The sequence below is a fragment of the Myotis daubentonii genome, chromosome 1, assembly GCF_963259705.1.
Source record: "Myotis daubentonii chromosome 1, mMyoDau2.1, whole genome shotgun sequence".
NCBI lineage: Eukaryota > Metazoa > Chordata > Mammalia > Chiroptera > Vespertilionidae > Myotis > Myotis daubentonii.
Window position 1 is genome coordinate 11,709,599 of NC_081840.1, and position 15,391 is coordinate 11,724,989.

The window sequence follows — 15,391 nt, forward strand, 5'->3', positions numbered from 1 at the left end:
CAGAACTGTGTGGGCACAGCTGACAACTTCCTTCACCCCCCGGTCACGCTATCGGGTGACCTCCAGCTGTGGGAATTTGCTTCAGTAGCATCTTTGTTCTTGGCTCCAGACCACTTTTACTTGATTTTGTCCCATGTTCTTTGTAACCGTTGTCTTGCCTTGATTTGATCCTTGGGAACCTTTGAGTCTGTAGGGTTTATGGTGGTGGACCTTTGGGTCAGAGGGATTTTCTTTTGTGTAACCCCGATCACAGCTGAAGCCAATTTTATTTGAAAATGTTAAGGCTGAATTCTTGTATGGGTTGTTTGTCGGGTTGAATCAGATGGAACTTGCACCCTCAAATGCAATGCAGGACTTGCCTTGAGTGCTTGTTTGCTGGGTGGGCGTTATATGTTGGTTTCAGCCTGTTGATAACCAGTGTTGTGGCTGGACCGGTTCTTAGGATTGCAATGCACTCACAGGTCCTGGAAAGCACAGGTTGATTGCTCCATGTCTCATTGAATACTTGGGACCACACAGAGAGTTGGAAGGAGAGGAAGAGAGAGGGGGGGTGTGGGCATGGGGGGGGGCTGCTTTTATTGGGGTGGAAGGTGGGGTCCTAGTGTTTTGCAGACTCACTCTGTTGGTGAATTTAAACTTACAAGTCCCATCCCAACCCAGCTCTTTATCTAGTTGTGTGGCAGGCAATGTGCTTATTTGAGATAGCCATCTTTGAAATGGGTGCCTCAGTAATCAAAGCTTAAGTCAGGCGCTTGCATTACCAAAAAGAAGAAACCAACTCTCAGGGCTTACTAGACAATCCATCGTTGATGCTGAGGCATCAGCGTCAATGATGAAGACATTAACTGCCTGGGTAGCTGATATGCTGAAAGTCAGGGGTAGGATACGTTGTAACCCAGAAAATGCATGTCTAAATAGGATATAGCAGCACTCCTATACTAATTATACAGGCAGTAGTCTAAAATCCAGTCCACGGCCATTGTTCCAAGCTTAAAGGGTCCTGCCATGAAACCAGGTCAGTAATCTAGGGGCCCTAGAAATCTATTCAGTGGATTTGGTCATATTGTGAAATATTTTAACATCTTGGGCCATCTGGTGTAAGTGGGTATGAACCTTTCCTGAGTTGGTAGATTGCTCCATATCTCATCAAACCAGTCTCTCAGTCCTGAGAATAGGTCAGTTCAGTTTAAGGGTTGTGTCTCATTTCAGGAAGTGGTGATGCAGATGGGCTCCCAAAGGTAGGCCTACATGGTCTAAGTCAGGGGTCCTCAAACTACGGCCCCCCAAAAACATTTATCCGGCCCGCCGGGTGTTTTTGCCGCCGCTGCCTGTCCTGCTTAGCAGCCCGCAGTGCGCATGTGTGGAATGTCTGAGGGACAGTGAACTGGCCCCCTGTTTAAAAAGTTTGAGGACCTCTGGTAAGTATTTGCATCAGGTTATTTATTTATTTATTTTTTAAAAATATATTTTATTGATTTTTTACAGAGAGGAAGGGAGAGGGATAGAGAGTTGGAAACACCAATGAGAGAGAAACATCGATCAGCTGCCTCCTGCACACCTCCCACTGGGGATGTGCCTGCAACCAAGGTACATGCCCTTGGCCGGAATTGAACCTGGGACCTTTCAGTCCGCAGGCTGACGCTCTATCCACTGAGCCAAACCGGTTAGGGCCATCAGGTTATTTAATAAGAGGCATTTCTATGGAAACAAAAGAAAAACAATGTTTAATGGTTGGAACCTACTATAAACCCAGCCTGAGTCCTGAGGGTGGTTGAGATGTTTTCTAGACATCAGGCTTGAAACGTCTTCACATGGAGGAAGGACAGGCAGTGGCAATCGGACAGATTTCCTAGTTCGCAGTTTGAATGTCTCTGGTGACGGTTCTTAATGGCTCACAAGATATAACAGGCACAAAATGCAGTAGTGGTGATTTCTCTGAAGTCTATATCAAGTTGTCCCACTTTAGCTTGCATGGCTTCAGGAAAAGGGCAGTTTTAGTTCTCAGTGACTTGAACCAGAAGGCTGGGTGAAAAATTTGAAACATGAAGCATAGTAACCCCCCTTTGGAAAAACTATTGTTTGAAACTGCTGTTTGAGCTACTCTGTTATTCTTAGACAGTCTGTTATTCTGTGGGTCAACTCTGTTATTTTTAGACTGTAAAATAACTTTGTTTTTTGCTTGAATAGGAAAGATAAGCTTAATTGTCTGACCGTGCAAGCTAGCCCTCTAAAGGGGCTGATACATTATATTAATTTACATATTTTGCCAGGTGTTTGTTCATCCAAGGTTACAGGTGTTTGATTAGATATAATATGTATTCAAAGTTACAAGTTGTCTGTATAGGTATTGCGGTGTTTGATTAGATAGGATATATATTCAAGGTTACAACTGTCTGTAACAATAACCCACATAGAGCCCTTTGTAATATCTGCAAACAAAGAGGCTCAAAGAGTATAAATATAAGAGACCTCCTGTATGTGGGGTTCAGAATTTGACAGAGGTAATCTGCTCTGAATCTGCACACAGTAAAGATGACTCCTAACTAATTGGCTTATTTGGCGTCTTGTCCAGCTCGCTGATTTGCGATACAACACTACAAGTTTAACCTTAATTCCTTAAATCTGTCTGGTTATATCTTTCTCAAATTTGTCATTCTAGTCAAAGCCTTGGTAATATAACCAGTGTTTCCAATTGTGTCCTGTTATGAGGAGGACAGATTCTGATTGAATTTATGCAAATAACTTTATTGCCAAGAAAATAAGAATACCAAGTTTCTGAATTCTGGAGGGATCAAGTAGGGAGAAAAATTGTTTCATCTTTGTTCACAGAGATATATTCTATGAAATTGCTGTAAGTCATAGATAGCTTAAGAGAAAAAGGTTTCCTTAAATCTGGAAAAATATAACATTAAAGGACCAACAATGTTTCAAATAAAAAGTTAGAAAAATTACAGTCATCCTCATTAGTTCATTTAGTTCCATGCACTTCTTTTTTTTTTTAATATATTTTATTGATTTTTTTTACAGAGAGGAAGGGAAAGGGATAGAGAGTTAGAAACATCAATGAGAGAGAAACATCTATTAGCTGTCTCCTGCATACCCTCTACTGGGGATGTGCCCACAACCAAGGTACATGCCCTTGACTGGAATCGAACCTGGGACCCTTCAGTCCGAAGGCTGATGCTCTATCCACTGTGCCAAGCCAGTTAGGGCCATGCTCTTCTTGTTGATCTTTTGTTAGCAGTTTTATGAATTCCATTTTACTTCAGGGTTCTGTAAATTTGGCAATGATCTATGTATTCAATGAATTTCTATCATTTACCATTCATGTAGCAAAACTCTAAGGTTTCAAGTTACCAGAAAGATTTGGGTTAGTATTTTTAAGAGGACACATACCATACAACATAATTATTGAAAAGTGGCTGCCTGGCAAGCCAAGCTGAAGTCAGGCACTTGTGTTACAAAAATGACAGCCCATTGTTAGGGCCTATACCAAGGTGGATGACTTTGTCTGCAGCCTGATCACAGGTTTGACCTTCTGCTGCAGAAAAAATTGCTTTTCCCTACCCAGCTGATTCTTCTTGATTTTTACGCTATTTCCTTATGTTGCAACGTCTCTTATAGGTACTGGCTCATATTTCAAAGTAACTGTGGAGTAATGGACTAATTGATTTGTTCTTTACTACTACCCTTTTCCTTATTTTGTGGTTTAAACCTAGAATAGCTAGTATTTCATAAAATGAGGACCACATATGTCCTGATATTTGTACTTCTGGTATTAAATCCAGTGTTTAAACTTGCTGGAAATGGAAGTCTTTGATTATGTTTAACTCATTTTAAAATTATTAAAAGGAGAATTGTTTCATAACTCAGAGTGGGTGGATTTTATCTATTTTGTTTTGATAGTGTCTCTGTGTATAGCACATTACTCATTTTAGAAGCTGATTAGATGAAAATGGTTGCAACACAAATATTTGCACACCATTCTAAACTTCTTTGTGGAGTCCTGAGTACCTAGCACAGTCTGTGGCAGTAAGTGTTCGGAATGTTCTCATTTATCTTCATCTCCGAGAGGGAAGGCAGTGTGATAGTTAAGAGTGTGGACTTAGAGCAGATTGTCAGGGGTCCGCTCTGGGCCCTGCTACCCATTGGATAGCCTTGGGAAGGTCATTTCACCTATCTGCGTCTCAGTGTCTTTTCTGGGGACACAGTGATACCTGCATTGGTAGGAGCATTGTGAGGATAGATGTAAAGTACCTAGGATGGCGTCAGGTACATGACTAATTTTGTTAATATCCTATTTCATAGATTAGGGAGGAGGAAGTCATGCCAAGGACTGTAAGTGAGAACGGTGGTCCAGTTTGGTATACAATGCCTGCTGTTTATTGCGAGCTGAGTATGTGCCAGCTACTGTGCCACGGCTCCTTCCAGTGCTGGTTGGAAACAGCTCCAGGCCTTATTGAGGGACTGTGATTAGTAACTTGGTGATTTGATATTGCTTGATGGGGTGTTTCCACATTTGCCTATACTACTCTTAACTGACTATTGTGTTTTGTTTAAAATTAAATGTATTGGTGTGACATTGGTTAATAGGATCATGTAGGGTTCAAGCGTACATTTCTATGATACAAGGTCTGTATCCTATACTGTATCAACCACACAAAGTCAAATCACCGTCCTTCACCATATATTTGGCCCCCTTTATCCCTTTCCCCTCTTCCCTTTTAAAACTTGCACCAAACAAACAAACAAACAAACAATCCGATTAAAAAATGGGCAGAGGCCCTGAACTGTCTATTTATTGTCTTTGACTAATCCTTTTGCATTGGGTGTGACTATGGCCTTGCAATCATATAATGATGTAGTGTTTGTTTCAAGTGGGCACTTTCCGCCTTAAAAATAGGAGAGCAGAGGGGACAAAATAACCCCCAAACAGCAAAACACACCATTCAAATGGCACAATGCAGGACAGGAAGCACCGTTTACATTGGGTCAGAGCGAGGTTAGTGAGCATGTATAGTGTTTACTCACAGAGCGCCTTAATATCGGAGCCTCTGCTAGTCTGTCAGCTATCTGAGAACAGTGACTGTATTATTAAAAACAATTTGTGTACATAATGCCTATCGTTTATTGAGAGCTTACTACATCCCGGCTGTTGTGCTTAGTCCTTTACATCTTATTTCAGTTTAAGGGGAGCTGAATGAATAAGATAACCCACTTTACAATCATTAGCCCTTGGTCACATAGCTTGTAAATGATGGAATCTGGATGCAATTAGGTTGCCTGTACCAGTGCATAAAGCACCATGAAAAAGTATTCATGATTGGATTTGTTTTATTCATACTTTTGAAACTTTTTTTTTTTTTTTTTTTTAGGCAACCTCCCGGCTTCTAATAAACTACCCAGAGCCCTATCGTTCTCAAATATTGGATTATCTCTTTAAGGTAATAGAAAATTAATTATTTAATGGTAGCTGTGATATTTTAGAAACAATGGTGAAATTCACCCATAGATTTTTATCACCTTCTCAGTTCTAGTGTTGTTGTTTTTTTTAAATGGCAAATTACTTTTGGGATAAGTTGCTATTTATTTGAAGTTTTGTTTTGGTTTTCTCATCTGTAAAATCAAAGGCAGCAATTAGTAATTGTCTTGAAGTGGTGTTTTGGCCTTCATACCATGAATCACAGGTTAATACTGTTACTTCTTTCTCCAGCCAAACTTCGGTGCCTCTTTGCATATTCTAAAAGTCGAAATAGGTGGTGATGGGCAGACAACAGGTAGGAGTATCCCCTGCCCAACATTTGAATCTATACTTAAACTTATGGACTGTGACTTCAGAATATAAATAAAAGCAACGTTTGTTGATGTTGATTATTGCTTAGTAGATTGCTCATTTCCCCCTCTACTTATTTTTTAAAAATTGTATCAAAATATGCATTTTTTCCCATCTAAAACAGCATTTGGACTTTAGCTTGTTTATTTAGTTGAAGTAATTTATAGTAAACCCACAGTTTTTTAAGAGCTATATTATACAGCATAGGGTCAGTTTGGAATTGTATTGAAAAGTAAAAAAAGGCTTTTAATATTATATAAAATATAAAGTGTTATTAGATTTAAATAAAATAGGTGGTAAAAATATAAGTAATCAGATACATAGCTCTTTTTTTTCTTTTCAAAACAAAATTCTTTGTAACCACCAAATCTGCAAACTTCATTGTGACTGTTTTGATGGCTTTGTGTAGTACATGTAGTTAGTTTAAAGATTATGGGCCAATAATGTTCAGGAAGAAGAAAATGGAAAGAAAAAGGAATTTAATTATCTCAATTATTATATACATATGTGTATATATATATATATATGTATACATACAGTTATTATATATATTTAGGTCAGATTCCATTATAATGAACTCTAGACTTGTCTGTACACTCGAGTTCCTGTTAGAGATTTGGAAGTAATTTTTGTTAACCAGATATATCTATGTGGTGGTATTAGTGTTTAATTTATGTTGAAAGGAATGGAGTGTGAGAATTGGCCCTTAGGAGACCTGGGATTCACAACCAGGATTGAGAAGCTGGAAGCTCAGGAGATGTGAACTTGAAGTTGGAATTTGAAAACCCCAAAGACACCAAAAGCCCGGCAGAATGTAGTTGTAGGAATTTGCAATTATATGAGGTAATAACACTTCTCTTAAACTCCTTATAATAGAAAGTTGTGGTTTTATTATTGAAGATGCTTAGGATAATGAAAAAAAGATGAAACCAGCCACAAGCTATATAAGATTATTCTTGCCCCATCTCAGGATTGGAACTGGAATACTACTTCTGTGAAATGTGTATGTGTGTCGGGGCGAGTGGCCCTACGATGCACCATTAACGGAATTGCCTCTCTTTTACTCTCTCCCACTCAGATGGCACTGAACCCTCCCACATGCACTACGCATTAGATGAGAATTACTTCCGAGGATACGAGTGGTGGTTAATGAAGGAGGCTAAGAAGCGGAACTCCAATATCACACTCATGGGTAGGGAGTGAAGTTTGCCGTGCCTTTGCAGTCTGTTTTCCTTTACCTTTGAAAGTCTGAATCATGTACGTAAAGACCCTATTAGTACTGAAGAACTAACAATGTCATTAATACTACCAGTGTGCTACCCATAGCAAAGCATGTGCCAGGCACGATCCTTTCTTTGCCCTTATATATTACCTCTGATCTTTATAATAATTCTGGAGTAAGGCATTATTTTCCACATTTTACAGAAGAAGCAGTAGAGGCTTAGAGAGGTTACGCCACTGATTTAAGATCAGGCAATTAGTAAATGGCAAAATTAGATACAGGAACTATTCCATTCTGGTTTTTTATTTTATTTATTTTTTTAAGCTAAACTACTTTCCGCAACAAAATTTCTCACCAAAATTTGTCAAAGGGCAATGCTGTTATAAAATTGTGTATTACATGCAGTAGTATATTCCAGCTCTTTGCAAAATTGTGTATTACATGTAGCTGTAGACCCCATTTCTAGAAGTGGTGCATACAAAAGGTTCATTGTTTTGAATCTCAGTGGCGTGGTGGGCACTGTTCCAGGCACTGGGGATACCGAGCAATCCAGCCCCCAACTCCTGCCCCGTAAGCTTAGGTTCTAGTAGCAGGACAAATTGGATGATTCCCACATGGGACTATATGCATTTCACTGTTCTCCGTAGCAGTGGCCACACTTGTGAAATATTTCAAATGTACACCGAGGTGGCATTCTTTCATCATCTGAAATGAACTTGATTTTTTGAAACAGGCTTTCACATTCGGACTAAGTTCAGGGAGATGAATGAGATCTATTTTATAGACTTGATTTAAAAAACCACTTTAAACATCTAAAGGACAAATATAAGTTTTTCTAAATGAAAAAAATGGAGGGGTCAGTGTGTGCTTTGTAAACGGGCTTTGGTAAGAGATTCCAGAAGTGTTTGGGGCAGTCAAAAGCACCATTGACTTCAGTGTTATTTGCCACTGGGCTGCTTTCAAGGTCACTGCTCATTTACATGCAGGAAATCTGGCTGTTGAACGTGTCCCAGCAGAGACACTGTAGAATGTATGTGGCACTTCATTGTTTTAAAGTGCTCTGCTATTTTAATGTCACATTTCTTATGTAAATACACTTAGGCATTCCTCCTGAGTTTAGAAAAATAAACATTTTGTCATTTTGATTTTGAACTTTTCAGTGGTGAACTAAATTGGTAACATATAAACAATTTGGGAACTTAACTGTTGAGTTTATTTTAATATACCAGTAACATAGTTAAGATTTAGAATTGTAAATTCTACTCTTATTTTTGTAACATAAAATAATCATTAGCATATAGGAACAATGTGGATTATTTAATCTACATCATTTAACAAAGCTATATTTTCCCTACTGAGTCATTGGCATTTATATTGATATCAGGGCAAACTAGTTTTGCTGAATTTGATTACGTAATTTATATTTTAAGTAACCTTATCAGTGAATGAGGAATTTGTATTGTACTTACCTCATAGGAGTAGTTAAAGAGTTCTAAAAGGCTTATGTTTGACTTGACCTGAGAGAACAGAAATGGGTTATTGAACATTCCCTATAGTAGGTGTTAGGGATGTTAAGTTCAATTGTACATTATATTTCTTTCTGTTGGTATCTTTGAGAGAGGTGTTTGTTTTTGTTGCTGTTTTTTTCTTTTTAATTTCTTTTCCTTGAAAAGAACATTGGGGTTATTGAATCTGACTCCATGGATCAGTAAGGAATTATAGTATTCCTTTTGGTTTCCTTTGCTCTGTTTTTAATAGTGCTGGCATTGTTACACCCACTCTCCCTCTCTGCAGGGTTGCCTTGGTCATTCCCTGGATGGCTGGGGAAACGTTTCGACTGGCCTTACGTAAACCGTCATCTGACTGCCTACTATATCGTGTCCTGGATTGTGGGCGCCAAGCGTTATCATGACTTGGATATTGATTATATTGGGGTTAGTAATAGATTTAAAACATGCTTACATTTATTTGTAATTTTTTAAAGTGGTACTTTGTTAACTAACCATTTTGTCTCATTGATTGTCTGCTTCCTGCATGTCACCTACTAGGGACTGAGCCCACAATCCGGGCCCTAACAGGAATCAAACAAACCATGTCCTCCTGGTTCATAAGTTGACACTCAACTACTCAGCCACATCAGTGGGGCTGAAATATATTTTTTAATGTTTGTTTTTGGTACCACCCCAGCTCAAGTTCTCTCTCTTCAAAGCCTTTCCTAGCTCTCTAGTTCTTATAACAATATTATGTTTACTGTGCTGTTTAATGATTAATCTCATTTTGCTCTATAAGTCTTCTGTGGTTCTAAACAAGGGGGTGGCAAACTCCTTGAAGGACCAAAGAGTAAATATTTTAGGTTTTGTGGGTCTTAAGGGTATTATGTAGGTAATTATATAACCACTGGAGGCCCAGTGCACAAAAATTTGTGCACTCGGGGGGGAAGGGCGGGGTCCCCTCAGCCCGGCCTGTGCCCTCTTGCAGTCTGGTACCCCTCTGGAGATAACGACCTGCTGGCTTAGGCCTGCTCCCAAGTGGCAGAGGGCAGGCCCAATCCCTAGGTGCAGCCCCTGGTCGGGCTCAGAGCAGGGCCGATTGGGGAGTTGGGGTGCCACCCTGTCATGCACAGAGCAGGGCGGATTGGGAGGTTTCGATGCCACCCTCAGTCACGCTCAGGGTAGGGCTGATTGGGGGGTTGGGGCACCGCCCCCTGTCACACACAAGGCAGGGCCAATCAGGGCGTTGGGGCGCTGCACCCTGTCATTCACAGAGCAGGGCCCATCAGGGGGGTTGGGGCTCCATACCCTGTCATGCACAGAGCAGGGTCAATCAGGGGGTTGGGGAGCTACCCCCGTCACGCACAGAGAAGGGCCCATCAGGGGGTTGGGGAGCTCCCCCGTCACTCACAGAGTAGGGCCGATAGGAAAGTTGGGGCACCGCCCCCTGTCACACACAGAGCAGGGCAGATCAGAGGGTTGGGGTGCCGCACCCTGTCACACTCAGGGCAGGGCTCATGGGGAGGTTATGGCTCTACCCTGTCACACACAGAGCAGGGCCCGTGGGGGGGGGGGGGGTGTTGGGGCGCCGCACCCTGTCACACACAGAGCAGGGCCCATCAGGGGTTTGGGGCACCGCAGCCTGTCACACACAGAGCCGCAGGGCGATCAGGGGGTTGGGGAGCTCCCCACTATCAGGCACAGAGCCAGGCTGATCAGGGGGTTGGGGCGCCTTCCCCTGTCACGAACAGAGCAGGGCGGATAGGGAGGTTGTGGCCCCGCCCCCTGTCACACACAGAGCCGCAGGGTGATCAGGGGGTTTGGGCGCTGCCCCTTGTCAAGCTGATCCCGGTGCCGGGAGGCATATTACCCTTTTACTATATAGGATAGAGGCCTGGTGCATGGGTGGGGGCCTGCTGGTTTGTCCTGAAGGGTGTCCTGGATCAGGGTGGGGGTCCCCACTGGGGTGCCTGGCCAGCCTGGGTGAGGGGATGATGGCTGTTTGCAGCTGGTCACACACCCTTCAGGGTGGGGGTCCCCACTGGGGTGCCTGTCTAGTCTGGGTGAGGGGCTGAGGGCTGTTTTCAGGCTGGCGGGTGACTGAAGCTCCCAACTGCTCCTTTTTTTTTTTTTTATTCTGGGCCAGCTTTAGCTCTGAGGCTCCAGCTCTTAGGCCTCCGCTGCTGAAAGCAGGTTTCTGGCCTTTGTTTACCTTCTGTATTTGAAACAATGTTGCGATCCTGCTGGCTGAAGCCCGGCGACTAAAGCAGGTTTCTGGGGTTTTGTTTAGCTTCTATATTTGTAACATAGTTGCTTAGAGTTGCAGCTTAGAGGCCGGCAGTGGCAGGCGGGGAACGTTGGAGTCCTCCGTCACTGAAGCAAGCAAGCCTCATGTTAGCTTCCAGCTGCCTGGCTGCCGGCCACCATCTTGGCTGGCAGTTAATTTGCATATCGCCCTGATTAGCCAATGGGAAGGGTAGCAGTCGTACGCTAATTACCGTGTTTCTCTTTTATTAGATAGGATTTAAAATTGATCCATTTAAAACTATAAAAATCATTTTTAGCTCTCAGGCTATGAAAAGACAAGTGGTGTGCTGGATTTGGCAGGCTGGCCAAAATATGCCTACCCTTGTTCTGAACTGTTATTTAATAACTAGAGGCCTGTTGCACAAAATTTGTGCATGGGGAGGGGTCCCTCAACCCGGCCTGCACCCTCTCGCAATCTGGGACCCCTTGGGGGATGTCTGACTGCTGGTTTAGGCCCAATCCCACAGATCGGCCTAAACCAGCAGTCGGACATCCCTCTCGCAGTCTGGGACTGCTGGCTCCTAATGGCTTGCCTGCCTGCCAGATCGCCCCTAACCACTCGCCTGCCTGCCTGATTGCCCCTAACCACTCGCCTACCTGCCTGATCGCCCCTAACCACTTGCCTACCTGCCTGATTGCCCCTAACCACTTGCCTACCTGCTTGATTCCCCCTGATCGCCTCTACCTGCTTGCCTGATCACCCCTAACCACTCTTGGGGGCCGTGGTCATTCTGGTCTTTGGTCATTTTGGTTGTTCTGGTCGCTGGGCTTTTATTATAAGGATTTAAAAATTTAACACAATATCTTGTCTTTCCAGCTGCTCTCTTGTCAGGTTGGAGGCATACCTCAGACTGTGTTGTATCCTACAGAGCCCCGCCCCCCCCCCCCCCCCCCCCCACACACACAGTGCATCTCCACACACTTTTGTTTATTAATATGCCATCTGTCAAACTGATTTGAAAGTTTTCATGTAATCAGCAAACAATTATTGAGCTCCTACTATGGTGCAGGTACATTGACTATTATGTTCTAGTGCAGTGGTCGGCAAACCGCAGCTCGCAAGCCACATGCGGCTCTTTGGCCTCTTGAGTGTGGCTCTCACAAAATACCACGTGCGGGCGCGCACATACAGTTCGATTAAAACTTCGTGGCCCATGTACAGAAGTTGGTTTTGGGCCTGGGCAAGTCTATTTTGAAGAAGTGGGGGTACGTTCGCTGAGGTCAACCCCTCAGATTGAGGACGTTTTTAGCAAAGGCCAGCCTAGGAGTACCCTAATTTAGTTAATAACAATGTACCTACCTATATAGTTTAAGTTTAAAAAATTTGGCTCTCAAAAGAAATTTCCATCGTTGTACTGTTGATATTTGGCTCTGTTGACTAATGAGTTTGCCTACCACTGTTCTTGGGTAACAGGAGTAATAAGCTCTTGGATTCAGTGGGAGGAGTAGTCATGGGAACAGACAGACTTGCAGTGTCCTGGGAGGGATGGTATAGGACGTGAGGATGAGCCACAGGCCGTCAGCCAGAAGCATGAATACACTTGTTTTTATTATCCTTCTCTAAGTTATAACTGAAAATTAGTTTGTATATGAAAGCTTTCTTAAATTTTAAATTGTTACCCTATATTGAGACTAAGTGTAGGTTTTGGTCTAATGGTATTCTGTATGGTAAAGTTACACTTAGAAGCTCTTTTTGGTAAATAATGGGTGATTCACATCTTTTTTAGACGCCTCATAATCCCATGCTATGGTGAGGAGCTTCTTTGATGAGAAACTCTTCCCTGTATCCCTGGAGTAAAAAGAGTTAAACACCTGGATATGGGCTCATCTCCGTTACTAATGGTTTTCTCAGTTGCAAAATGAAAGTCATGAGGCTCTCTTTCAGCAATAAATTCCCATGCTTCCTGATATGAAACCTAAGGGTTATGTGTATGTTCCTTTCATCCTTAGTAGGAGTTTGCTTTTGTGTGTAGCACATGACTGTGATTCTCTGTGCGTGCTGGGAAAATGACTCCTGTGTGGTGTACCTGTGAATACGTGGCTTTCTGCTGTCCTTGTTGGAAACTCGTGGGAATCGTTGCAGCAATCCCTCTATCTGTTAGGTCTCAGTGCCAGCATAGGTACTGGCTCACATCGATTTGTCAATATTGGTTGAAAGATTGAGTGCATATTCTGTTTTTTGGAAATCTCTGGTATACACTGTTTTTAAAAATACTCACATTGCTTTTTAAAATTACCCACAATACTATTTTTGAAAATAGTATTTTAATTTTTAAATTATATTGTCTTACAAATATCTATAAATTCTATATCAGGCCATTCCATAAAGTAAGAAAAAAATGGCTTTTCAGGTGATATGAAAGATGATGAGAGAAGTGGCATTTAATTATTATGTGTATTTTCTGACATTAAAAAACTTCAGACTTTTTGACTTTTTGTTTTGCAGATTTGGAATGAGAGGTCATTTGACATCAATTATATCAAGGTCTGTACAAATTAAAAATCTTTTAATCTTTAAATTATCAGTGAATAATTCCTTTATGGTTCTATGGAAATTAGTAGTAAAAACTGTATTTTTTTTACAGCACAGTTATTTGTTTTGCTAGTTGTGACACAAAATTTAAGCAAAAATCTTAATATTTGTATTCATGATGAAAGCATATATAATTTCCTGTAAGTCCCAAATTTTACTTTATATGTATTTTTTATTATTATGAGTCTGTTTTGATTCCATTGCATTCTAATTCAACTTACCTTGGTTTGAAAAACTGCTATTGTAAACAATTTAGACTTCATTTCCATTTCTCTCAATCTTTAGTTTACCTGTAGCAAAACATCTCAGGATATAAGAATTTGTAGTTTGTAATTGCCATTTTGTAGCAAGATGTTATTGGAATCGGTGTCCTGTTTATTAAAATGCCTGTATAAAGAGTTCAGTAATGGCAGATGAATGTAAGTGTTCAGGTTTGATATGCGCTGTGAGCATATGTTCCATATAGTGTGGTAAGATGGCCCCTGGAAATAGTCTGGGTTTGTTTTTAAGAGTAGAAATTAATAGAACACAAATAAGCCATTTATATAACAATGGCAGGGCTACTGTTTCTTTTACTTTTGCCATTTATATTGTATTTGAGATTGACCTTGGGTTTTCAGTGATGTGGTTTTTAAGTTGTGCCTGGAAAATCCCATATGGGGTCTGAGGGTGGTGGGGGAAAGGGACATGTGAGTCTTGGGACCCTATGAACACCAGAGTAGGCACTCAGTGCTTTGCTGATTTATTTCCTGTTAACACTTATATTGTTATTTTTAACTAGACGCCCGGTGCATGAATTCGTGCACCAGTGGGATTCCTCGGCCTGGCCTGTGGGATTGGGCTGAAATCGGCTCTCCGACATCCCCTGAAGGGTCCCGGATTGCTAGAGGGCACAGGCCACGCTGAAGGACCCCACCAGTGCATGATCAGGGCTGAGGAGGGACTGTGGGAGGGTTCAAGGGCGTGTCCGGCCTGTCTTGCTCAGTCCGGATCGGCTGGACCCCAGCAGCCAGCTAACATACCAGTAGGAGCATCTGCCCCCTGGTGGTCAGTGCTCGTCATAGTGAACGATTGAGCTGCCTTAGCATATCATTAGCATATTATGCTTTGATTGGTTGAACGGATGACTGGACGACTGGACACTTAGCATATTAGGCTTTTATTATATAGGATTTTCCTCAGTGGATAGTCTTACAGGTAGGTTTTATTGCCTGTTTTCTCTGTACATGTGAAAGACTTGCGGGCAGCAAGGGAGTATTTCTTATGGCTATTTCTAGTATGGTACAAAATTTTGAGAGCTGTAATATTTTCAGTAATGGCAGAATATTTAGTGACAAAGGAAAATACTAAAAATAAAATTACAGTTTAAAGCATTTTACCAAATGGTATGTTTAATGCGATCCCAATTTGATTTTGTGTCTGCCTGAGAAATTTCCTAAAAATGCGTGCCAAAACAATAGTGGTTATTTCTGGGGAGTACTATTATGGTTTTTTAAAAATTTTCTAACCTCCCACCCAAATTTTTTATGGTTAAACATAATTTTGAAGGTAGAGGGAAAATCCCTCTAAAACATTTTAACTTCATAGGTTTATTTTTTTATTTTCCATAGGAGCCACATTTCTACTGAAAAATAATACTGACACTATGGTCCAGTATGTTGATTTTGGAAGATACTTTAGCTACCTTGGAGTAATGCAAGAGCTGCAGTCTCTTTTGTAACCTTTCCTATGTCCTGTTTATCCTCCACACAAGGTTTTAAGAAGAATGTTGAACTATCAAGGTCTCGAGCGAGTGAAAATCATAGCGAGCGACAACCTCTGGGAGCCCATTTCTGCGTCTATGCTGCTTGACGCGGAGCTCATGGAAGTGATTGATGTTATAGGGTAAGGGATGTCTTACTTTGAAAACTAAGGGTCCAGTGCTTGCTCTGAATATTAACTGTGCCTTTCTTTTTGTGTTTTCCTCTCCATTTGGTTATATTTTTCAGAAAGTAGCTTTTTTCTAA

At 41.5% G+C, this 15,391-nt stretch overlaps 1 protein-coding gene across 2 annotated transcripts in view; it reads left to right on the top strand.

Moving 5' to 3' along the window:
* Positions 1-15,391, top strand: part of GALC (galactosylceramidase) — a 44,973-nt gene that overhangs the window by 2,137 nt on the left and 27,445 nt on the right. Inside the window, exons 2-7 of one of the 2 annotated variants that reach the window (XM_059688818.1) lie at positions 5,376-5,444; positions 5,714-5,777; positions 6,912-7,025; positions 8,850-8,989; positions 13,299-13,337; positions 15,139-15,269. In XM_059688818.1, the coding sequence (XP_059544801.1) occupies positions 5,376-5,444; positions 5,714-5,777; positions 6,912-7,025; positions 8,850-8,989; positions 13,299-13,337; positions 15,139-15,269 (557 nt within the window). Of the gene's footprint in view, positions 1-5,375; positions 5,445-5,713; positions 5,778-6,516; positions 6,677-6,911; positions 7,026-8,849; positions 8,990-13,298; positions 13,338-15,138; positions 15,270-15,391 lie in introns of those variants that run through there. The other variant, XM_059688828.1, reaches the window with a different exon arrangement.